At 38.9% G+C, this 26,495-nt stretch overlaps 1 protein-coding gene across 2 annotated transcripts in view; it reads left to right on the forward strand.

The window, feature by feature from the left end:
• The window catches only part of RSU1 (Ras suppressor protein 1), a 102,085-nt gene that overhangs the window by 5,033 nt on the left and 70,557 nt on the right, over positions 1-26,495 (forward strand). For both annotated transcript variants that reach the window (XM_036379039.1, XM_036379040.2), the window contains exons 3-7: positions 2,383-2,433; positions 16,763-16,883; positions 20,328-20,446; positions 21,928-22,010; positions 22,278-22,392. In XM_036379039.1, the coding sequence (XP_036234932.1) occupies positions 2,383-2,433; positions 16,763-16,883; positions 20,328-20,446; positions 21,928-22,010; positions 22,278-22,392 (489 nt within the window). The remainder of the gene's footprint in view (positions 1-2,382; positions 2,434-16,762; positions 16,884-20,327; positions 20,447-21,927; positions 22,011-22,277; positions 22,393-26,495) is intronic.

Below are 26,495 nucleotides of genomic sequence, written 5' to 3' on the forward strand. Positions count from 1 at the left end.
TATAGTGTTACCAAGGTAGTGTCCAGAAGCTCCTACAGTGGCATCATAGAGGGGTTACAGCAATTTCCAGTAGGAATCTCAGTGCCCTTCCATTCTCAGGGGACTGGTACACAGGCTGAGTCATCTGACCTGTTGTGTGTTGTGCTTACCTGGACTGTGTACATCCAAATCAAAACTGCCCCACCAGCCCACCTTTAGCCTTGTAGATCTTACCTGGGGACGTTAATTAGTTAAGACAGATGTCTTCCTTGCCAGACTTGATAGTTTAGTTGTCCTACAGAATGACTTTATGTATAGGATGAGGTAAATCTCAGTCAGCTGTTCCCACAACACAGCCCTTTTCACAGGAGTAGACATGTGGCAGGAACATAACATAAGGAAAACATGTTATTTCCAGAGGCTGGTTGTTTGACCCAGGTCTGTTTAGTGTAAGTGAGCAAATTTCTCTCTGTGTAAGGAGTGAGCAAGTCCTGCTCTTATCTTTGTTCCCTTTCTTAAAATGCTTCTATACTTGCCTCTGAACTGGTAGTAGCTTTGGACGTTTCAAGACTGAAGAATCTCTTTGCCTTGGTATGTCTAAAATGCTGCTGGAAGTAGTCCAGAGCACAGACACGTAAACCTTTGCTCTTTTCAAAATAGTATTGGAGTGTAGCCTTTCTTGTTCCTTTGGGGATTGTCAACCTGCTGTTGCTGGTCAAAGATGCCGTGGGACTTTTTGTCATGCATCAGGATTGACTGAGATAGGTGGACTTTCAGACAAGGTGTCTAGGCTTCAGTCAAATTTGGACAGTAAAATATAGATTCAAATGTCTTTTGCCTAGGGATTTTGGCCTTGAAATTTTTAACATGGACTTTGTTCTGCTCTGTATAGATGTGAGTGAAGAAGCCTTTCTGAAAATAGTATTGGTTGAATAACACTGTGATGAGACAAAAAAGGAGAGGGAGTAGTGAGAATAATGCTTCTAACCTTGTGTTGCTGAGAATTATGCTTCTAACCATGTGTTGCTAAAGGCCAGTGGTGCACATGGCTTGATGGGGTAGTCAAAAGGCTTACCTTTAAATATGCACTTATTATGGCATTTCAATTCATCAGGAGTTCAATGTTCAGACCAAAATCTGCAGCCCCAAAGCTTCATTGCCCTTTGATAAGGATCCATGCTTCCTTTGCACAGACATGATGACATTGTTTAATTTCTCTGCTTTAAAAGCAAAGTGAAAAGGAAGCACCTTGGTACAGTATCAAAACCAATTATTTTTTCCCTTTTTTTTTTAAAAAAAAGCAATTTTTTTTTGTTGATGCTGTTGAGTCTAGGTAAAGCCTCAGAGCTCCAGAATTACTTATTTCTGAAGTGAAATGCAGGAAAAAAAAGGGATTTTTTTCCTGGGATTGACAATGTCAGATTTTATCTGGCTATAGTCTAGGTTCAGTTGCCTTGACACTGAAGATATCAGACTAGAGGACTTTTCATCTCAGTGGTAGAGCTGTTCTTCTGGTGGTTGTGTTCTTATTAGTCAGGCTTGAGTATCAAGGGCCCATGAAATATTGACTTTTACTGATTGTCCCAATTATTAAAATAGTTATACCAAGAGAAACAAATGTAGAAAGCTTATTTAGGCATTTGTTCACAAGCTTGTGACTATCTCCAGAATCTTCTCTCATTTTGCTGTGTAAATTGCAATACTCTATTTATCTATATGGATAAGCACTCAGTAATGTTAAATGGTTGCTTATGGTTCAGGTACCTATGTGCCCTTTGTTTTAAAGACAGAGCTCTTTGTGGAGGCTGCTGCTCTTGTCTGCCCTTTAGTGATGATTTCCTACAATGCTCTTACAGACTTTCCATGGGCTTCTTTCCCTGTCCTCTTGTTCTGCACAGTAAGGCAGTGCAGGCAGTACTTTGAGTGCTCAGATTTTGGGAGAAATTCAGGGTGGGCACTGTTGCACTGTTTGTTCTTTTCTCCTTCTTGCCTTTCTTTCCTTCACAACCTGCAATCGCGCAGTGAACTGTGGTGATGCTTTTTTTTTTTTTGACACTGAACTGTCTGATCTGATGGCACCTTTCATTCTGCTAGCATGTTGTGTTTGCCTTTTTTAAGTCATGAGCTTTTTCAAGGATTAGCTGAAACAGGTTGCTGTATCAGTGAGTAAAACTCCCCATGTTGTGTCTGATGCAGTAACAGAAATGTGAAATAAAAGTGCAGAGGAGTAGGTGGACTGACCCTTTACTCTTGAGCTTCTCTTGTTTATTTGTGACAATGCATGTGAATCAAGTTACTGGAGTGGAAAGAATAGCTTTCTTTTTTTTTTTTTTTCAGCTGAGATAGATACAAGCTCTCAGTTGCCATGTCCATAAACTAACTTCTTTCTCTCTTCATTTGCAGTTACGCTGTCTCACATCACACAGCTGGTTCTGAGTCACAACAAGCTTACAAGTAAGTATTTTCCTGGGTTTGGACTTCACTGCAGGCAGTTGAGTAACACTGAAGAGCTGGCACTGCTAGTTTGATACAGAGTGCAATGACACTATTAGAGTGGTGCTTCTTGGTTAGTACTTCATTAAAAATAAAGAGATTGAGGATGTGACTTAGCAGCCATTTTCAACATGCCTTTCCAACTTCAATAGAGACCTGCAACGTACAGAAAGATCTGTAGTTCTCAGTCTTGTCAGCAGTTCAGCCAGAAATCTGAAACCATTTCCTACCATGGCTCTGAAGTCCTTATGTTAAGGTGAGGACTTTTGAAATTTTTAACTGTCTCAGAAACACCGCAGTTTTCCTTTCAGTGAATGGATAATGAATTTGACTGAAGCAAAGCAAATTACAACTTCAGTGCATTACATATATAATCAAACATATATGAGCAAGGCCAACTGAATGTAAGCATCAGGCATGGAAAAAAAAGTAGCCTCTTTCTGTCCAAAAAATGGTTTTCTCTTGGTCATACTGCTCACACCATCTTCAGGTTGTGGATCTTGCTTCCCTCAGTAAAGAAGTTCCTAGGTGAGGTGTTGGTGAATAGCATGTCAAGAACAACATAAATACAAGACTTAACTTGGTAGTGGGAGATACCAGACTGACTTTTGCAAGACAAAAGTTTTTGTGGGTTTGGGTTTTTTGTTTGTTTGTTTTTGTGGTTTATCTACCAGTGTTTTGTGCAAACATTCCTGCTTCTTGGTTGTTGAAATTCAAGCAGTGAATTTTGTCTCACCCTGTTTCTGTGCATCTTCTAAAAAGAACTGTTGTTCTTGTTGATGTTCTTCTTTTTGTCTGCTCTCTGCATGTGCCAGTGGGTTTCTCTCTAAACCACTCCTCTTCTTGAAACTCACTGGAGAGATGGAATGGGGAGGGGAATGGAACCAATAAAGTGGGTGTGTGTTGACAAGAGGTGTATTAGGGTGTTTGTGCTTTAGGGTGTATCTTTACAAATTGAGATGGGTCTTAAGAAACACAAACAAATTAATAAAACTCAGCCTGTTGAACTCTGCACTACTTGCTGCATGAGCTGTAAGGTAGCATGTGTTATTTAAAACTGTGAATTAATGCAAAAGTGTCACTGCAGTCTCTGAGCATTTGCAGAGGATTAAGCATGAAGAGAATATAAATATCCCTAGATTTTAGTGCATAAGCACTTCTCTGGATGCAGTTTATTGGGTACTAATGTGTAGCTTAAAGGGTTTGTAGTAAATAGATAAAATTATGGGCACTTACTGCCTGTGAGAACCATGAATTAGTTGTTCAGGACCCTTCTTTTGGTAGTGTAATGCCCTCTAGACTGCCATCTTGCTATTTGTTTTTATCCCATTGTAGTTTCCAAAGAAATCTCAATTTCATTACAAATGTAAACAACAGTTTCCAGCCATCTGGCATATAAATGATGACTGGTGGGTAAATTAATGGGCCAGTTAAGGGAGGAAAAGTCCAAAGTGCATCACTGTTAAACATGCAGCTCTGTCCATGGTTTAGAAGGCCACGAAGTTACAAATAGCATGAAGCTGAGAGAGTGATCCTTGGAGAAAGATTATGATGAATTTTCTTTGGGCATATTGCTGTCTGGCATCTGTTATCAGCCACTGGTGGAGCTGGGGCCACCCAGCTAGTGACTTTTGTGTGTTCCTCAGGCACTACAAGAGATGGCTGTCCCTGAGCTTGAGCTGTTCAAAGTTAGGTAGTTCATTGTACTCAGCCACTGCAACTTTCTCTGCAGCCTTTGGAGGGTTGCAGGCACCTTGAGATAGCAGTTCATTCTGCACACCTCTGTCTGATTCTTGTGATCAGACAGCTCACCCAAGGCTGGGTACTTTAGTGCTGACAGGCAAGGCTTCTCTGGTGCTGATTATTTACTGTGGTATCTCTGTCTGAATGGCTGCTTACCTGGCACGAGGATGAAATGAGTTGGAAATGTTACTCTTGGTAAAGAGTAACTCTTTACCAAGAGTGACATTTGGTAAAGAGTAACTCTTTACCAAACTCTTCACTGTTCTTTGAGATTTGTAAAATTCTTAGAACTTTTGAAACCTGACAGTTTCAGATGGCCAGTGAATCAGCTTTTCTGCCTGGTGTCTTACAGATTTTAATGTAGCTAAAGGATGATCTCAGCTGAGCACACAACTGGCTGGGCAGGTAGCAGGTGTCTGCCTTGCTCTGAGGAAGAGGAGCTAGGCTGAAGCTCCTGCATGGAGACTTGAATGATGGTAGACTTGGCTGTCTCACATCTGAGCCTGGGGAGGGCATGTGCTTCAGCATGAGCTCCACACTGAAAAGCTGAGTAGCCAACCCTTGTCCTGGCTGAGTCTTAGCAGCAGACCTGACTGGGGGAGGAAAGATACAGTAATAAGAGGTGTCCAAGAATAATGTGTCCAGGTTGGCTTTAACTATTCAAGAAAAATACAGAGGTACCATTTGCTTAAAGCAGTTTTAGTTTTTAAAATAACAGTTTAAAGATTGCCATGACTGTAAGTTTGTGTTACATTACATTAAATCTCACCCTTCAATTAACTGCTTTCTCCTAAAGTAGCTGTCAGATCAGCAGGCTGCAAGTACATGCCTTCTCTCAGCCAAGGGATTCTGTCAGCCTTTCTAATTGCTCTGTTTGGATTTCTTTCATGGCAGGAAAAGACCCTTGCTTGTCCTGAGAAGTAACTCATCAAGTCTGAAACTTACTCTTCTTTCACAAATGGATGTAGACACTTAAATAGACAGCACACATTTTTAAAAGGCTAAATTTCAAGTTCATATTCTCATATTTGACACTGTTGACCTAATCTTTTAAGCTATGTAATTAATTGTCTTAGCAGATTGTTCTTAAAATGACTAGGAGGCTGATGGCAGTGACACTTGACATGCTACACTAAGGTCATATTAGCATCTTCTACTAGTTTCCTGCCATTTAAATGAGTGTTCTGCTAGCTTTTTTTTTTTGGTGTTTAGAGTAAATATGTCTATCTGAAAGCATAAATAAATGTAAAACGTGGATATGCATATTTTTATGTAAATGTACATTGTATTTTTGCCAGAAAACTATTAAAACTAAGTAAAGTTTCATCAGCAAGTATGAGGACTGCTCAATTAAATCCATCATACTGCTCAGAATACTTTTGTGGCATGGATTTTAGAGTATTTCTAGTGTGCCATTTGTACTTCATTTACGTGTCTAAATCATTCATTATCAGAAGTACTCAAGTCCACATTGATTTTTCTGGCAGATATTAGGCTGAATTTTTTTTTCAGTTATCTGGTGCTGTGCTAGTGGAGGAGTCTTGAACTGGCTTTTTCTGCTCTAGGTGACTTCTGAAACAGTCACTACTTGTGCTTCAAAATGGGAAGCAAAACTCTCAGGGAAGCCAAATAGCTGTGATTCTGCAGTCTTGTTGAACCAGGTGCTGCATAAGTGACAAAGCTGGGATGATTCCTCTGTAGGGGCTCTGACAATCCAGTAGAAAGCAGAAGGAGAAAGTGAATATTTGTGGTTTTTCTTGGCATAATGTAGACATAAGGACCAGTGTCTCTATATGTTATACTGGGTGTTTTTCGTTCCATCATTTAGTAATTTTAAAGCCTTCTATCCACTATATAGCTGAGAAGCAAAATTCAAGATAGTCTTAGCCTGCATAGGTTGTCTGATCCTAACACAGGTGTCTTTTGAACCCATTGGCTACCATCAGAGTAAATGCAATAGAAGTTCTAACAAATGTTTTTTTAAATTGGCGGGAGTGGCTGACCATAGGTATCTGCCCTTCAGTGTGGTGGATTAATTCAGGTAGATGTGACCAAGTTGTTTTTGTTTATGTCACTTGATGCTGAGGGACATACAGATTCACCTCCTGCTCAGTAGGATCATTTATGAGCAGTGGTAGGGAATTAGGGCAGCTCTGCTAGAGGGGCAGAGAGGGAGTTTGAGCCACAGGACGTACTGTTGTAGAGACCACATTTGATCAGTTAGGTCAGCCACAAATACTGTTTCTGCATCATCTGTGCAACAGTAGTAATTTTTGTGGGTATTTATGCTTCTGTTTTGGGTGTTTCTAGGGCTGCTTCACTCAAGTTTAGGTGGAATGTCACTGAAAGTCTGCAGCAATCTTAGCCACTTGCTCATCTGGTGCCTCTGTGCAGGAGGAAAGAGACCTTCAGGTGTTGCTGTAGATCTGCCTGTTCTGCAGGGGCAGCTGCCACAATTCCTGTGACATTGCTGCTCTCTGGTTCATGCTGGGATAGCAGTGCCAGCCGTGTGTCAAGGAATTTGTCATAAAAGTTCTTGAAATCAAACTTAGAGCTATTTTGTTCAGAGCCCTTCAGCTAGAGTTCACGTTATAATAATGGTTCTGGGGAGCAGGCTGGAGTTGCAGAATACTGAGATTCTGAGAACCCAGGTCAGGGAGAGGAAGGGATATCTATCCCCAGGCTTGTTTGTTTTTAATCTGGGTCTTGCCCGAAGTCATTTCAAGCACAAGGTGGAGCTCTGGGACACAGAGTTAAATAGATCACCTTAGTCAGGATCAGGATTTTTTCAGAGCTGATGGTAGGGTTTGTCTATCACATGTCTTGAGGGCTCATGGGGTTTTGGGGTTTATTTCTTTATTTACTTTATTTGTAAATTGATTGTGCTGGTACAACAAATGGATATCTTTGACTGGAAAAAAGTACCTTTGCAGGCTGAAGTCAGCAGTTAGGTTAGGTTTCATTTTTGGTCCCCTTGTGCCCCACTAGATCTGTAAGAATTGGTGTAGAACTAGCAACAGAAAAAACTCACTTTCATAAAGAATATGCTCTGTTAGAGCATAAAAATGTGGCTTAAGCCTTGTCTGCTTTTTCCTAGCAGAGCAGCTTTTGTGTACTATTTTGCCATGAAATATGAAGGGATACTGAAACTTATGGAGTTTGATTAGGTCAGCTAGCTCAAGGTATTCTCCAGCCACTTAGAACATATACAGAATTTCACATCCTAGTATAGGATGGGCAATCCTTACTTGGTATGCTGTTGAAGTTTTGACAATTAAAATCCATGTATTATATTGTGAATAGGAAGTGTGTTTGAAGAGGTTTCAGATGCTCACTTTGTCTGTTATCACAGCCAAAAGGGCACAGAGGGGAAGATGTGACTGGAAAGCAGGCTGGAATACTAAAGGTTACTTCACCATTGGCAGCAGGTGTCATCAGTATGTGTACAACTATTATGCTGCCAACCCGTTTTATTTTCATTTATTTTGGGATGTGCAGTAAGTCTTTGACTTGTAACTGCTATGACAGTTATTTGCGTTAGCTGCCAGTGGTGGTTAATTAACATTGCAAGCATTTGAAGAAATCAATTCAGAGATTGCATCTTCTGTGCCGTTGTCTGCTGGTACCGGAGTGTTCCCGCTGCCGGTGCCGTGCCGCTGCTCTGTGCTTTGCCCAGTAGAGGTCACTCTTTGAGTACATTTAGCATTTTTTTCCCGGGAAGCCGCTGGTGTTCCTGGTAGCTGGCAGCTGTTCATCCCGCCTGCACGCTGATGGTGCTCAGCAACTTCGTTTTGCTGTTCTCCTCAGTCTCCTTAACCTCAGGTGGTCCTGTGCTCACTGGCTTCACATATTCATGTGCTGTCTGTAAATGATCTCAGAATCTTCCTGCTATTCATAGCTCACTCCTGATGGTTTATATATCCTTTTGTTCTTGTGCTCTGATTCCTTATCCAGTATTATCAAATGATTCAATAATGAGAGATCGGGAGCAACTATTTTTTATTCAAACCTCTTCTGTGTTACCTGATGTCATGTTCTCTCTCCTCCTCTACCATTCTACTGATGTGCTGTCCTATACTGTTCTGTGATCTTTTCACTGCTTCTCCCTTGATTCTCATGTAATCCTTTAGTCATCTTTGGTCCCTTCCCTTTTGTGGGGTGATCCATTAGTTTTTTGCTGCTGGTTCCCATTTCCAGACCTGAATTTTGTTCACTTTGTGCTTGTGTCAGAATGGCTGTGTCTCATTGATCATTGCTCTTTTGACAGCCATGTGGTCACCCTTTATCATCACTGTACATTTTGCTTTCTTTCAGCAGAGCAGTTCAAAACTTTTTTTTTCTGCTCACATGACTTACTGCTTCTTTGCTTTACCATCTCCTAAATTGTTTTTCTCTCTGTGTGTGACCTGCACAAAAGCTTGTCCTTTTGTTGCTCTTAACCCTCTTGACTGTGTCCTTGATCTTTTTTAGCATGCTGCTAAAATCTCCTGGTTTAATTTTTACATTAGGATGTCTCCTTTCTGAGTCACCTTTCTGGCTGTAGTCTATACCTGGATCTATTGGAGGTAGTCCAGAGCCATCAACACTGCATCTGCCTGTCCCGAATTCCTTCCCAGTCTGGCTGCTTTGTGTTCTCCAGTCTGCTGAAATGTGTGATGGTGTCTCCCACTGGTATTGTCTGATACTTTGCATCTTGCCTGGTATCAGGTTATTTATATAACAAATTTGCTGGCTTCTGGAAGGAATCAGATGACCTGTACTCTTTACTCTTTGTTGCTTCTTGTATTCTCCTCTACTCTGCTTCTGCCTCTGCCTTCCTTCTGTAAGTCATTCCATGCTGTTGTCCTGACACAATACACCAATGGGACAGGTAATGTCTGCAGGGTATGACCAGGGCTGTGTCCAAAGCACAGGACTTGTGCCTGACAGTGTCTTATCAGCTGTGTGTGGGAGAGATGCTTTAAGCTAACTGTAAGCCTTTCATTTTTTTTGTATGTTTTGATTTGGCCTTACTTCCTATTTCTGATGCAGGGATCTGTAATGGGAAATATCTTACTGAATGCAGTACACAGGAGGATGTGAAAAGGAGGAAAAAGGGGATCCCTATACATATGCCTTACTAAATCTGTGAACATCTGGGCTCTACTCAAATGTGTTGATTAAATACCTTGTTAGCTTTTTCTTTTCTTCCTTAAAAAAACCCCAAACTTTTGATTCTGAGAAAATACAGATGGTAGAGCATTTTAATTTTAAATGTATGTAATATTAAATTTGCTTCTTAGAAATTTTGGGGAAATGAAACAGAATAATGTGTGAAAGAGTTTTGTGCTGTAATGGTATAAGGATACATGCAGAAAGTGCCCAATTTATGCACAAATTAAATTGTCAAAGTTTGTGTTGTATGGCACCAAAGTCAGTTTTGCACCATAAGTAAAGCAACACTGGACACAAATCACTTGTCTTGAACATAATTCTTTGGATACTTTTGTTCTTCTCTTACTAAAAGACACCTGCAAACATACTAACTCCTTCTTTTAAATTCTCAATGTTTTCCGACATGTTACTACAAATTACTTGTGTCTTCATTTAAGCCCAGTGGCTGAAAATAGCCCTAATTTTTTGTGGAAGCCCCATATCATTCCTTCATGTTTATATACAGGTTGTAATGGGAGCTTACTGTAAATCCTCTTGCCCCATACAGACTATTTTGCAGTTGGCATTTTCAAAGTAAGTGAACTCACCTCATTAAAGACATTAATTTTGTATTACAGAATTTACTGTCTTACAAGCCAAGTAGAATTTTTTGGCTTCTAATATGGGAGGACTGAGACAAGAAGGTAGACTAGGTGTAGATTGAGGGGAACTGGATTTAGTTTTGTGTACTTGTTTTTTTACTCTATTTTTTATGTGTTCTTTTATTAGTCAGGTGTGTTGAAGTGGATAACAGCACAGCATTTCCCTTCAGACTGCTCACCCTCGGTCCTCTTAACTTTTTCCATTCCTGTGGCATAACCTTTGGGGTGAAATCATTCCCTGATCTTGATGTGATGATGGCCAGGGTGGTAACTGGTTGCCACCAGTAATATCTCCCATAGCTGGAAATGAAAAGTACAGTCAGCTGAAGCCTGGGGTAAGCTAATGGAGAGGCACAGGGAGGACTCTGTGCCATACAGACCTAAGGAGGTGGCTTTAAGTGCTGGGTATGGGGAGCTCAAACTAGGAGGGAGCTTAATTCATTCCTGGTTCTGAGAACTAGAGCAGAAACACATGTGCTGACTCTGCTTTTGAGCAGTGAGCTTTTTTACTGCAGCCTCTTCTGTGAGTGTGTTTAGAGGACAGGCTGGTGTCCCCACTAAGCAGTGTCAGCACAGCAGTCTGCAGTGCTGAATAGGGAAAGACTCGTTGATCCAAGCTGCAGTGAGAACTAGTCCTATGTGTGTTTCTAAAAACATTTCAGTGCTGTAAAAAGTTTAAACTCCAAATATTGGCTAACAAGGCAAACTGAAATAATGAAAAAAATTTTGGACACACTGAAAGCAGAATTTTGTAAATAAGCACTGCTGGGCACACAGGTAGATGGACACTTCTGAGTAAGAGGCTGAAGTGATCTTCACCTTTGAGGGTGATTTGTAGTAATTGTTCAAGGCCTTGTGTGCAGGACATCTTTGGTTAGTTCCTTTTGTAAACTGCAGAAAACATGTTGAATAGACTGAAGTAAAGAGAATATTGAGGAAGGGAAGGGTGAGCTTACTGAACGAACTTCAGACAGGTTGATTGATCTAAAGCCAGCAACTGTGCAGTAGTGGGAAACTCTGAAGAGATCATGCTTAAACAGTTCAAACACCTGAAGGAGACTCACTGGCATTTAGTGCTACTGTTTGCATTTGGTGGAACCTAATATAAAATCTCAATACTATCAACTAAAGTTCTTTTGTCCTGCAGAAGTTATTTCTCTTAGCCATTTGCTATATCAACACACACAGATGATCTGACTTGTAATAAGGGTACATAGCCTACATTCTTCAACTTTGTGCATGGTGTACCTCATGGGGTTTTTTCCTCCTGACTTAAATATAAGACAGCAAGTGTCTTGGCTGAACTGTGCACTTCTCACAAAGCAATTATTGAAGATGAAGATGCTGTGGTTGACCACAGTAATTTGAAAAGCTTGGCTAATACTTTGTTCTCTTGAAAATTATTTGCAGAAGTTAAGTACTTGTTTATATCCACATTTTTATACATATCCTTATTCACTCCATTCTCTAATACTGTTAAAAATGCTAAAAAGCATCAGATTTTTGTGAGCTATTTTGGTGTGGTTTCAGTTCTTTGCAGCTAGGTGATGTGTTTTCAACACAGTAATCCCTTCCTAACCTCAGCCCCTGGCTTCTAGGATTTCTTTCCAAACTCTGACATTCTAAGCTCTCTTCTCAGAGAAGAACAGATTTGTTCTTTCTCTTCACTAGATGTCACTTGATTCCCAGTGTCTTCTCAGTCTTTCTTGTGCTCACTGCTCTTCTCCTTAGACTCTAGCTTCTAAATGAATACTGTTTATTGACAAATTGAGCTATAGTGTAATTTAAACATGTTCATAAGAACAGTTTAATATCTGAAGTTCTTCTGTGGATAATTGAAATAAAAAATCCCTGCTGGTTTCTGGAAAGAGCTGAAGATTAAGGAGACAAGTTTGTTTTTAATGTTTTCAGTGTGAGGAAGATTAATATCCATCTTTGGAAGAGTGAAGGGAGGGCAAAAGGGGAAACTTGAACTACATAGTGTGTAAATTAAGTACTGTATGCTTCAGTTGGGATCAGGATTCTCTCCAGTTAGCTGCCAAATATGATATCAGCATGCCTATGAATATTTAAAATGAAAACTGTTGTGTTCTCCCTCTGCTAATTCCTCTTTCATTTTGGTGAAGCTGATTGCTTCTCTTTCTGTATAACAGAACCCTTGTCAAATTAATCTAAACATGACTCTAGCTCTGTGAGTGCAGTTATATTGGATGCACAGAATGTATTATATATTTAGTATTCTAAATTCTTCCTCCCCCATGAAATGTGAGTAACATTTCATGTCTTTATGACCTTTACACTAAGGGATCCTTACTCATGAAAGCTTCCTGTTGATGCTAACTGGATCAGCAAGTCCACAGAACTGGGTTTATTATATTGTAGAGCCCACAGGTTTTACTTCAGTCTTAAAAAGTGGGTTCTTGCTCTTGGCAAGAGATTTCTGCTTGGGATCCACAATGGACTGAATGGACTCTGAAGGGTCTGCATTGAGTTCTCTTTATCCTGTATGACTCTTGACCAGCTTTCCAATGGAACAGTTTAATGAGAAACTGGCATAGTTGCATAAATCTCTCTTCTGTCAGCTACTGCTATTTTGATAGCTCTTTTGGATAAATATTCCCTTAGAACCTGTAAAGGTTTGGAGTACTACTGAACATCATGTTCCTAGGTACTGCAAAATTACTTCATTAAGTAAAGAAACATTCTGAAAAAGCTAGGGATTCTGCAGCTAATCACATTCTAAGGATGTGATTGCCAAAGAAATTAATCTTACTTAAAAAAATTAACATTCTTATTTCTCATGATGTCTGATTCAAAAAACATTGACTTCAGTTGGAGGCTTTCTGTAGCCTTTGGGGTCATATTTATTGAGGAGATTGCAAGCCTATTCATGCACAATTTTATGCATAATCAGGTATTACAGATAGCACTTTCCAAGCAGCTGTAGGACAATGTTTATTTTGGATATTCAGTGTTAGGGGTTAAAGGAACTGAAATGTTTAATGCAGTTTCTGTACTGTGTGTTCTTCTCATGGAGACTTATATTTTTACTAAATAATTTCACTTAGTCAGTTGGGTAGTTTATTGACCCTTCTAGTTTCGTTTTTTTTTTCATCTGAAGTTCCTTATTTAAAATGTTTTTCATTTTAGTTTCAAAGTGTAAAGAAAATTTTGATACAGATCTTTTTTACCAAGAGTGTCTTCAAAAATGTTTAATTTAGTGTCTTTACTAAACAAACAGAAAAAAAGCAGACTAGATTTCATCTTTTAGGTAAAAGGGAGTGGAGAATTAATTTTGCAAACACCTGAGTTTGTTTTCTTTTGAAGTTGTGAGGCTTGCTGTTGTTTCTCAGGGCTTCACCAAGAGAAATAATCTCGGTGACCATTTTCAGAAATAATGATTTTTTGAAGGCTGTGCATTTTCAGCTGTTTGAAGGGCTCTGCCACCACAGAAGGAATTGTATTGAGACCTGTGTGAATGGCAAAAGAGTTACTGAATGGAATTAGAGGGAAAGTAATGAACTTTTTCTTCTTTTCTGCTTCCTGTGCTCTTCATCCTTGTCAGAGATTGGGTACAGAAAAGGAGCTGGATTTGCATGTCAGTTCTAGGTAGTGGTGTGAGAACCTCTTGCATTCCTGCTTTATGGGAAAGGGGTGCATCTGAGACAGGTGATTCCAGGCTGCTGTCACTGATCTGGATGTTTTTAGTGAGTTTCTCTGCAGGATCCAGCTGTCCTGGATGAAAGGTCCTCTTCTAACCCAGTGCCTGCTCTCCAGCTGAGGGCAACATCAGACCTCTAGTAAAGATCATGTCTGGTGTTGGCTTCTGGTTCTCAATGCTGAAAGAAGGTTAAGGCTCAGATCCAGGATACTCTAAGTGTGGAGTTACATAGTCATTGAATAGTAGCATTTAATCCTTCTTAATCTGTAATTTGGAAATAATTTTGTTAACTTTTAAACAGCTGCTGGTTGTATAGGATTAAAATGTAATAATTTGCCTCTAGTAAACTTGACGAGAGCTTGATGTTTTAGTGCTTAAAGAATTCCCACTGACTTCAGGGCAAAAAGAGCATAAATGCTTTGAAGTATAACAAGTTGCCAATCCTTATTTCCAGAAACATGAACAAAGTCCTCTAAATCCTTGTGGGCAGCCTATAGACCCTGTCTTTCACTGTCAACCAACCCTTGAAATCAAGGTGAAGTCTACAGCTGTCATAGTGAATCACTGTATGCAGTTTCCAGGGTTGAACAAGGGGAAGCTGTTCCTGGTCTTGTCAAGTGAAACTTCATATGAATGGGGCTTCATGATGTGACTGAAGCTTCGCAGGAGAACGCAAAGGCACTGGGCTGCCAAATTTTCCTAGTGTTTGCTGAGGGGGAGTTGTTAATGACACTGGGCAGCAGATGGTCTCAGGAGAGTTGTTAAGACACCGCAGATCGTACTGTAAACACGTGGGTGAACAGAACCAGGATGCCGACAGTTCACTCTCACAGCTCATCGTGACAAGGAGACTCGAGTGGAATTCAGCGTTGCCAGAACATGAATGTCTCGGGATTTGGCAGTCAAAGGGCTGCCAAATGTATCTGGGAAGAGTTTTGCAACATAGTAGTGGAATGGTAGTCAGGTCATGTGAAGTTCAAAACAGAGAGCACGATATGCCTCGTCAGCCTTGCTTCACCACCAGTGGTCTTTGGACCTGAAGCTACTGATCCTGTGCTGTTTAGCTACAAGATCAGTACAGGAGTTAAATTCAGTCTTCTAATTTTCGTTGAACACAAGAGAGCATTTATTTATATTAAAAATGTATTTGAATTGTTGAACCAGAAAATAAACTATTAGAGGGAAAAGTCCTCTCTTCCCTACCACAAGCCTGGTGTTGACCTACTCTTCTCTTCTTCCTTCTCACAAAATACCTCCAGGCATTCCATCCAAACCAAAAAGTACAGTTGTGGACTGGGGCTTTTCATTTTGATTTAACAGGGTGAGACACAAAAGCATTTCATTTAAATCCTTTGCTAAATATTTTGCCTTTTTCTCATCTCAGGCTGCTTACCAATGCAGCTTTTAGTATATCTTGAAGAAAACAATGACATAAAGTATCCTAAGTGTCATTCACAACATGAAATACAGTATGTGGGGATTAAACAGATATATCAGAAGACAGTGTTATATCTGTATTGGTCTTTCTATTATTGAAGCTTTGACTAAACTAAAACCCATATTTTCTAGTACTTTTGATTCCTAGTCTTCATAAATGCAGTATCTGAGAAGATCAGAAATGTGATTTGCCTGTCTGTTGCATCTCATCAAAGTCAAATTATGAAGTCTAATTTCTGAAAGGAAAATATTTTAATACCAGTAATTACTTGTCTGGTGAAATATTGAGGCTGGTAACAGCTGAATGATGCCAATTAAAGCCCTCAGTTAACTTCTGTTAGGGAATAATTTAAAATAACAGTAGTAGTGAAATACCCTTTAGTTTGTGAACACACATAATTCTCACTATCATTGAATGACAGATAAGTAAGGACCAGTTGGAAAATACCTCTAAGGGAGGTCTTCTAAATGCTCAGATTTGCCTTAATGACTTTTATATAAAAGTCTGCTAAAAACCTCCTGCAATGAATATGGCCCTGAACAGTAATATTTATGTAGTGTAATTAGAGTCTTTGTTAGGGATCCCATTATTGTTCACATTGTAATTAGACTTATAATCTAGTAAATGTGACATACTGCAATGTTCCGCTTTGTAAACATTATTGACTCCATTTTAAGACTGAGATTGCCTCATACCAACAAATAAAAAAAAATCATGGCCTCATAAAACCTTCTAATTATTTAGATGAGCACTTTGTGGATTCCTGATGCAAAGTTGAGACTGAACCAAGGTGAATATTGAGCACAGGTGCAAGGTTCAGTGCAGGTGACTTGCCAACCTCCTTTATACCTCAGCTGGCTGCTTAAATCTCACTCAGTTTAAGGAGAGAAGAGATGCAAATCTGAATAGCTTTTTAACCTCATTAGCACAGTCGTTCATGTTGTGTTTCTGCCTTATAGTTCATGTTTCTAGGTAGTAACAAGCAGCTATTGATCTGTTGGTAATCCACTGTAGCTATGTATGTGTATTGATCAGTTAGTTTATCACTCATGGGAGGTAACTGAAAATGGGCTTCGCTAAACAGTTCTTTTAGGGCTGAATTTATTTTTTTGTAAACTATGTTGTCTCTTGAATGACCAAGAATTTGGATACTGAATTGTTTAAGCAGTAAGCAGATAGGGCCATAGCTGAAAAGGAGGGATTATTTTATGTTTGTTGTTAAGGTCCTTCAGTACAACTGCTGTCTTGGTGTAACTACTTGTATCAATTGTTTTCTCCACTCAAATAATGTCATGATCCAAGTCTCTCAGGCTCTGCTCTTTTGAGACCTCTGTGTGCTACATGAATTGAGAGGACAGCCTGCTTCTCTTAGTCTGTAAGAGTGCTTGTCCTTGTCTCTCTCTCTGCAGTGGTCTTTGTTAGTCCAAATATCTCACAGTTCTGGTAGTAATTTTTGCAGAGTACAAAATGAGTGCTCTCAGCATTGAGAACAGGAGGCTTTTTGGATATAAACTTTGCTTTTATTGGAATAATGGGATGCTTTCTGTGCTGCAGCCACTGTACAAACAGTGCAAACACCAGGTGCTGGTAAAGCATTTGTAGTCTGGGTAGCTTGCCCTAATTGCAGTCTCTCACTGTGAAAACTTTCCACAGCTGTGCCAGCAAACATCGCGGACCTGAGAAACATAGAAGTGCTCAACTTTTTCAACAACCAGATTGAGGAGCTGCCTACACAGATAAGCAGCCTTCAGAAGCTCAAACACCTGAACCTTGGGTGCGTATCTTAATGCAATACTTTGCTGTAATAGAGGTGCTACCAAATATCATCACAACTGAACCTGTAACTTCTTATTTTTTGATAGTAAAGTTTGTTAGTGGAAGTGGTTTTGAGGCTGACCTGGGAATTACAGCTCCAGAGTGTTCAGATAATGTCCTGGATAAACAGAAATGTAAATGATCAAGCACTTACTCTGGTATACTGATAACCATTTAAGGACAGCAGCAACAAATATTTATCAATTTGACTGAAGTCAAACTGAACAATTACTGAGTTTTACTTCTGTAGCAACTGCCTCTTAATTCTGTGGTTACTGCATAAGAATCAAGCTCTGTTTCATGTTCTAATTAAAAAAACCATCCATGTTAATTTAGGACTTCAATTCCAAATGTTTGAATTTGTGTTTATAGACATTTCTGTTTGTATTAAACCTGTAAAAGAAGCAGCATGTATTAGGTATGGTGTGCATTTAGTTCAAAGAGCTGGTATTGACTGAATTTGTGCCAGGGGTGTTTATATTAAGTGTTCAGATTCTATATTGTGGTAGAACTGGTGATACTTTATAATAACTACAGTTGCAGAGGGCTTTCTTGAATTATTAAGAAAACAAATGTGAAGCATAAGACCTTCTTAAAATTAAATAGGCATATTAAAGTGTAACAATGGAGGAAAGCAGTGGTAGGCCTAAGCTTTAGAATTACAGGCTTCTCGTAGAAAGAATGTCTGTATTTTATAAATTCAACTTCTGAACCCCTTAAACTGACTATTTTTTACTCTTGCAAATACCAGATGATTTTGGCTAAGCTCTGTGTATTCTGCTTTAGATACTTTCATGAAGTGCTGATAATTGAATTGCATCTTGAACTGCTGGAATGCCAATAGAGGTTTTAATGATGATCTGTCTTCCGTGTCTCTTTTTTGGTCACAGTAGATCTCTAGCTTTCCTTAATATCTGTTTCAACCTCTGAATTACTTTTCAGAGCAAATATTAATTAAGAATCCCGATTCCTTGTATTTTGTGGGTTAGAGACATGTTTTTGGAATGGCATATAGAAGTGTTGCAGTATATGAAGGAAGAAGTTGGGCACTTCCTATGGATTAAAGTAGCAACCATTGTTAATATAGATCAAATGCTAGTCTGCATTAATGAAAAAATGTCATGCAAAAGACCACTTGGTGTTTGGAACAACAGACATTCAGGTCTGGAACCACATTTGCCACCTTTATGTATCATGTGGCCTAAAATCTTAGAGATTAAACGCTCTTCCATTTTAATCCCCTCTTTACACATGGTCTACAGGCACAGGATTCACCACCCAGTCTTAGCTTTGCAAAATGGGTTCTGCTTTAGAGATCCACGGAGTCAGTGACAAGGAAACGTTTTTGCTCTGGTAGGTTTCTCAGGAGACAGCCTAGAAACCCACTTGTCATCTGCAGAGTGTGTGTTAGAGGGCTTCAGAAAGCCCCTTAGGAGAGAGGGGCTTGAATAAGAACAGCGATTATTTTTGGGAGGGCTTTGGCATGGAAGGGTCAAGTGATGTGGAAAGAGAAAAGGTGTACTGCTGCACAGAAAGCTTAAAATGTAACATTTGGAAGGTAGGTGAGGCACAAGCTCAGTGTTTGAACTTCTGCAGGGATGAATAGTGCTGGGCAGCAACTTTGAGCTGGTTCTCTGTCCTTGCCAAAGAATAGATACCATTCTGCCTCTTGTCAGTAGGGAGAGCATTCTTTCCCTCTCTCTCCCTTACTTGCAAAAGGCAAGGCCATTATGGCAGCTTGGTAAAAATCCCTTTTCACCAGTGGAAAACAAGCTGCTTTCTTTAGTCCTGTTTTATATAAAGACCAGTTTTTAAAACAGTGACAATTCTGCAGTAGCAATAGTGGAGAATGCCTTTCTGTGTTTTAATTGCTAATACTACAGCAGCAATAGGAGTTGTATGCCCATAATGGAACTCCTTACTGGGGATGAGGAGGAAGAAGGATTTTGTCTAGATTTAGCTACAGAGAGCTGATCTCTACAGGTTCTTGTTTTGTTGGGACTGGCTTATGCAAAAGGGGTAAGGAAAGGTGAGGTTATTCCCTGAGTTTGTGAAAGAAATGGTATATGTGCTTCTCCTGACCTTGCTCACATGCTTATATGATCTTTCTTATTTTTGGTTGTGCAGCTTTGTCAGTACTTTGACTAGAGTTTTTATAGTTTCAAGTGTCAGATATTCATACATTCGCATAACATCTCCTCTTGACTTCAGTGATTGTTGCTTATCACTTTTGCATCAAAAGAGAATCAAATTCAGAATATGTTTAGGGACAACATCTGAAAGGTCTTGTTTGTTTCCAGTCTTCACATAAGAAAAAAATCCTGTTCTTGACAGTAGCTACCTGTTCAGGCTCTTTCTGAAGATGCCTCTCTTCTCTGTTCTGCTTTCAAACCTGGATGACAACTGAAGCAAGATCCATACAGACCAGGTATATATTTACTCTACATGCAATAGGAGCAGTATGAATAAGAAGCTGGTCGGTAGTTTTTTTTTCTGTTCATGAGATAAATAGCCATACATGAACAGTTCATACACAGTTTCTGTGAAGATATCTCCTGCCATTTGCCTGCCTTCATTGTTGCAGCAGCTCAAGAGATTCCCTGGATCACCCTGTTCAAGCTCTTGGAGTCAGAGAAAAGTTACCTTTCTCTACCTTGTCTGATTCAGGTTATCAGAGAAATCTCCTCCTTCTGTTACATGTCCTCATGTTGTTTTGTCTGTTACCAGTGGGAACTGCTGTCTAAACCCTCTGAAGACTGGCTGATTGAGCTATATTTAAATTAAGCTTTATCAGTCACAGGACTGACATTTTATTTACTTCATGCTCCTTGTGCATCAAAAGTTCTGGAGTGACACAGATTTGCTGTTCTTAGGAAGATGTTTGAGCAGCAGTTATCAATGAACATAAATACTGTGCACTTGAGGTATTCCCCTTTGTGTTTGGCATCATGGAACTACGTGGCAGAATGAAAAATGGTCAACATGATGTGCAAAAGGGTAATTTGTAGTTTAGCTGGAAGTCATCTACCAAGGACCAGCTTTCTCCATGGAATGCTGTTAAAGCTGAGCATGGCCTTGTGACACCTCTCTCCCTTGTGCTTCATGTTTCAGGTGTGGCTGCTGATTGACATAACAGACAGGATTCCTTGAGAGTGCATAAGTTTATAAGTTTTGAGTATATTTATGGGAATGAGAGGTTATAAAAAGGTGTGCATTGCAAAAGGCTTGCTCAGTATCTTGGAGCATCAAAGTCTTTTCAAAACAAGAGGAAATCTTGGCATATATTAAATTTTTTAAGGAAAAAAAAAGGGAAAAAACCAAACAAAAACCTTGTGACCTGTATTATTCCTGTTAGGTGAAGTGAATACTGATGTCATATTCTTTTTTTTCCTTTTACTTACAGCATGAACAGGTTAAACACCTTGCCAAGGGGATTTGGCTCTCTACCAGCACTAGAAGTTCTTGATTTGACTTACAACAACTTAAATGAAAATTCCCTACCAGGAAACTTCTTCTATCTGAGTAAGAAACTTTTCTAAAAACTCTACAGATCTTCAGGATATGGTGCTTTGCTCTTTGCACTTGAAATTTATTTGATGCAGACCAAAATAAAAATACAGTTTTTTTCCCCCAATATTTATGTTTTTATTTTAATATTTCTTGAATATTTCTGCATAGCATGGCAATATTTATCACTGATATATATTGTTGTCTGACACCTTTGGACATGAGCAGACTTGCTTAGTAATGGTGTATTAGTTTTCTTCTCAGTAATACTTCCTTGGGTCCCATACTCAGTTAAAACATCATGGAGGGTTGCAAGCCTCAGGGGAAAATAAACCATTCTGCCACACAACTATTGTTTGTTGGTTCTGAAAAAAAAATGTATTCTTGATAGATCATTACCAAAGTAGTTTTAATAGCATGTGGGTGTTGAGGTGTCCAATACATTAAAACATATGCTAGGGTTACAAAGCTTGGCAGAGGAATGCTAGAGCTAAGCTGACCTTTGCATATGTTGAAAATACATACCCAGAGGGTTGACAGAAAGGTATTGTAATGCATATGTGCAAAAAGGCTGCATTATGGTTGCCTAAGCAACTTGAATTCTGGCACTTTCTGGATTTCAGTGATTCTGCTTTTCCATGTACTGTGCTTAAGTGGCTTCAGGATCAGTGCATTCAGCATCAAAGTGACAGGCAAGGGGAGAGGAGGAGTGCTGCTCTCTGAGGGATGTTGTGATTGTAACCTGGCACAGGGAAGTCTTTAAGTCAGCATTATTAAAAATGGTCACATTTAGTGAAACGAGAAGAGGAGGAGTGAACTACGTAAGACAAATGGGATCTCCTCTGGTGGGAAGGAGAGGTTTTGCTGATCTGACCACCTTCTCTCCTGCTGCACCTGACAGTTCTTTGTGAGTCTCCATTTTAATTCCTTTTTCCAACTGTCATGTATGCTTGTTCAGTAATAGCAAGCTGCATAGTAGTTTTTTTTTTTATTAATTTCATTGAGACTTGGCATGGAAATTACGAATTATACCATTGGAGTCTTCTGTATTTCATTTCAGATCTCTTTCCCAGTGTGGTTTCTATAGAGCTTAACATAGCTGTATATTTGTTGAAAAAAACACAGAAATTTTTTTAATGTCTGTTTAGGATGCAAATTGATGGCATAAATAAGAATCAGGGGTAATAAAGAGTAATGACTGTATTCTCATATCTGAGCATTCAGGCTGTTTGCCAGAATCTGCCAGAGCCTACTGTTGCAGAAATTGTTAATTGTGCTAGTCCTTTTGAATATAGATGTTTTCCTGAAGTCACCAACAATATAATAAGCCAGTAAATCTAAGTTTGACCTGCTTGTTATTATTGTGAGCCCTGGGTATGTCAAAGGCTTTTCACCAAGTCAGGGTTATTAATCAAACCTGACTCCTTTTTATTGATTAGACCTCAAATGGTTGGGTTATATGCCACCCTGTTTATATATTGCTATTTAATTTGCAGCCACCCTTCGTGCACTCTATCTAAGTGACAACGATTTTGAAATGCTGCCGCCAGATATTGGGAAGATCACAAAGTTGCAGATAGTAAGTAATTTATCTAAATTCTTGGAAAATCAATTCACTTTTGCAACACTTGTAGGAATGGAATCCAGTCAATTTGAGGAGTAGTAGGGTAGGTTTGCAGGAATAGTTCCACCTGGAACTGTTTCTTGTTTACCAGAAGACACTTGTAAATAAATTGGAAGAATTGAGCATTCAGGAGAAAGTTGGGGGCAGAGGGAGTAGAGCTCTCTTTGGGGCTGCTTTATGGTAACCGAAAATCGTTCTGACTGAATTTATATTTGCTCTTAGCTGAGTCTTAGAGACAATGACCTGGTATCACTACCTAAAGAAATTGGTGAGCTCACCCAGCTTAAGGAGCTGCATATCCAGGGAAATCGTCTTACTGTGCTGCCCCCAGAACTGGGTAAGGTTATGGATGATCATTTATTTATTTGACTAATAATAATGATGATGATGAACTGTATTTCCTCTGAAATGATTATGCTTAAGTCATCAAATATGCTAATATTTACTTTCCCCTGAGAAAAACTCACTTTTACACTCCTCCAGTGCACTCCTGGATATGCAGGAGGGGCCAGATGATGACATATGTTTTATTTTATTATTTTATTACATGTTGCATTTTTCTTGTGTATTAGTACACCTGATTGCCAATTTGTATATAGCACCTTACTTTATATAATGTATCATAAATACTGGGTCAGCAAACCCATTCTTGTCTTTCACTGGGTTTTGATAACACTGTTTAGATTAGCCAAAATTATATTAAGCAAAAGTGACAATAGCATAAGTGGCTTCTTAGTGATTGTGCCTATACAAAGGGGAAGTTTGATCAACTAGAGTGAAATATAGCTAAATGGGAGGATTTTTTTGTTTTTCAATTTGATAGCTTTTCTTAGGGAGCTGACAGCTCTTTAACTTAAAGCAATGGAACTGGTTGATGTAATTTGAATTTGTGATACTATACATTTGAATACTGTGAAGTAGGAGTTCTTCTTTGAAACTTAAATATTGATTTTGCTGAATTTGCATTGCAGTACTCCATTTTATGTGAGGAGCATGGTTCCTGTTTGCCCCAAGCCAGAAACTGGTTTCTAATCTTAAAATTTAAAAAAATATTTTCATTGGTAATAATGTAATTGTGTCAATTACGTCTTTTTTGAAAGCTGTTGGGGAAACTTCTTTGTTTCTACTGGTACTTTCCATGTAATACTTCCCAAAACTCAGAAAGATAGGGACAGAAATTAGCATGATAAAGTAAAATTATTCATTTTCATAAGAACTTGCTTTGACCCATTGACCCTTTGCTTTAATGTACTTTAATGTTACAGTATGCAATGAATGCTTTTTGTTTTATAGAGCTTTTCTTCTGTGAATTGGGGAAGGTATTTGTTTGACTCTTATTTGTTTGCCCAGTATGGGGTTTTTTTCACTTTTCCTTATACCACTAGTGGACTAGTAGATGAAAGTTGCTCTCTTTTTTTCAATTTCAGATGTTTATCCCTTGACCCAGGTATACTTTCCTTAAGTTTTGGTCAAAGTCGTATTTATTTATCAATTCTTGCAACAGCAACATTCAGAAGCATGTAGTGTCTTTTCTGTAGCTTGCTAAATTACAGCTTTTGGGTTTTTTCAAAACGTGGAAGATGAATAGTGCACTGAGTCTAACCACCTTCTTTGGCTAATTAAATATTCTAAACATGCTACTGCCTTACAAGCATAGCTACAAATCCCCATTAAATGGGTTTGCTATCAAAATCCATCCAATATGGAAATGTTTGAAATAAAATTCTCAATATTTATTTCTGTATTACCTGCAAAATTCAGGATGGCTAAGGGAAATTTTTTCCTCTGAGCATTTCTTTGCATTTTAGAACAATATCAGAATCTGGTTAAAAAAGGACTTGTAATTCTGCCCCAGTTGATAAAGGTGAGGTTCACTGACACAGCTAAGTCCTGTTCTGTATTACTCAAAAGATTTTGTAAATTCTACTATTCTTTTCGTGTATTAATTGATCAGTGTTTCATTTTGCACTCCTACTCAAATCCTCATTTGTGATCAGTTGCCATAATTTCTGTTGTGATCTATGCCATGGATAATGGTAGAACCATCTCAAATTTTTAAAATAGATTTTGGCATAAATTTCCAGAGAACATTACACTGAAGTCTACATTTGTAATTTGTGCAACTTGCAGGCATATTTACTGTGGAAAACAATGTTCTGCTTGTTTATTAAACATCTGGGCACACGTTAGGGACTGGAACACCAGACTAGGGTTTGGAAGGCTTGTTTGAGGTCACGGAACAGGCCATAGGCAAGAGTGAATGTCTGCAGTCCTGGTTTCCCTTCTGTAAGCCAGGCCAGTTTGGAGAAACACCCCTTTGGAGATGATTTTAAAGTCTGCCAGTGAAAGGTGGCATGAGAGGGTTACAACCTACTGCATGGACTGCTAATGCCATAGTCACCATCTGAGGGAGAATGAACTTTGTCTGCTGTCCGAGTTCTCCCTCCTAAATTTTTAAAATTGAATTATAATGTACTCAGAACTATCCAAATACTTCTTGGTGTGCGTTTTGGATAAATAGCTTTTCAGTGAGCTGGTCCTATTTGCATTAATTGGAGCTGCTCCTGTTCCATTCAAAGTAAACAATCTTTTCTCTCTCATTATCACTTTCATAATTAAAGGTGCTGAAGGCTTTTGACTGGCTTAGTTCAGGCTCTGGTGGACAGCAGTGAGTCATTGGATTTTCATTTACCATGGGGTTGGGCACAATTGAATGATGAGAAGGATGTATGTGTTACATTAAACTGTTTTTTAAAGGTGATGTAAATAAGTGCAGAAGAAGGAATGAAGAATAGGGTATGAAAAAGGCCACAGACAGGCCTTGAGGTCACAACTTTGGAGTGGAGATAACCATAAATAACCTCCTACAGTCAGCCTGTAATGTCACCTGATGTGATTGAGGTGACACCAGTACAGGGCTGGGGGAGATCACTATTATTCTCCATTGTGTTTAGCAGAGAATTCCTACTGCTAATTTAAGAAAAATATTCCTGCCCAGGAGGACATGAAAGGATGAAAGGACTGAAACACTGCATTGGTCCCTGGGTGAGGTGCTTTTCTGTAAATACAGTACATGTGAGTGATGAACACAGGAAATGGCCCGGAGTAGGTGGGTGGAATTTGCAGCTTGTTTTTATCATTTGTCTCTCAAAACCCCATTCATGAGAAATGGTGGTGGGCAGTCATATATAAACTTTAAAGAGGCGCTGGCATTTTTTTCCCCAGCATTTAAAAGGTTATGTGCTGCATTGCAAGACAAATAAATCATGATTCACTGCAACAACAGAGTTGCAGTCAGTTATATAAATTGCCAAGGAGGCACTAAATCTGTCGCTTTGTGTGTTCTGACCATTTAACAATAAGAACGGTTTGGAAAGAAAGTAAACTAGAAACAAGAACCATATAAAATGGTAGATGCAATTAGTCACATCCGTGATGGTGTTTTAAGTTCACTGTTTGTTCATCTGGGTGGACCCATATGTGCCACATAAAAGATTTTCTTAGGAGAATCAGGAGTGTAAGAGGAGTATATGATGCAGAGTACTCACCAAGATGTAGCTAAATAACCACCCAGAGAATGTAACTAGCTTATCTGTATGTTTGCATTTCTGATGTGAAAACAAATTTTATGATTTTTAACGCCCAGATTCTAATGTTGCCTGGGTGCACTACCCTGCTGCTAACATATGCGTGCACACATGTGGTTTGGTCCTGTTTATGCTTATGGAAGAACGGCGATTTCTAAGAATACATTCCCAATTACCATCCTCCTTTTGCAAAATTGAATTTGGCATCAGTGGCTCACAAGTTGCTGTTCAATACTGTTCTAGTTTAGCAAATAATTTCCTCAGGTAACGAGAGGCACTATTAAAATTATAATGTTAGCTCATACTGGAAAAGTAGAAAATTCAAGCCTTGTTAAAAAAAAAATCTTAAAGGTCTAAGTAGTCATATTCCTTTTTAGGGAGAATGAAACATTTTGTAAATTTAATTTGTGTATCAGAATAACCAAGTAATTCTTTTTAAATTTTTGGTTTTCAACAGCTAAATTATCTTCTGTGGATAAAGGATTGGCTTTAAATACAAAGATCAAGGAATTGTGCTAAAAGCCTCAATATTTCCATCACAGGAAGACCTTTTAAAATTTAGGCTTTTGAAATTACTCTAGAATTTGTGAATTAATATTATATTATGCAAAGTAGTAGCTGCAGTTGTTTGTTCAAGTAAATATTAATTGAAATAGCCATTTACTCAGGTAATTATAACAGGCATGTGCAAACATAAGAATCACTTACTTTACAAAAGATATTTCTTTTCCAAATGTTGGAAACTTCCACTAGTTGATGTAAATGCCAAACTTTTCTTATTTAGTATAAACTGTTACTGCACCCTGCCTGTGTCACAACACAGCACTGCTCACACCTGCAGTACAGGTCATTT

This window comes from Molothrus ater, chromosome 1 (genome assembly GCF_012460135.2).
Source record: "Molothrus ater isolate BHLD 08-10-18 breed brown headed cowbird chromosome 1, BPBGC_Mater_1.1, whole genome shotgun sequence".
Lineage (NCBI taxonomy): Eukaryota > Metazoa > Chordata > Aves > Passeriformes > Icteridae > Molothrus > Molothrus ater.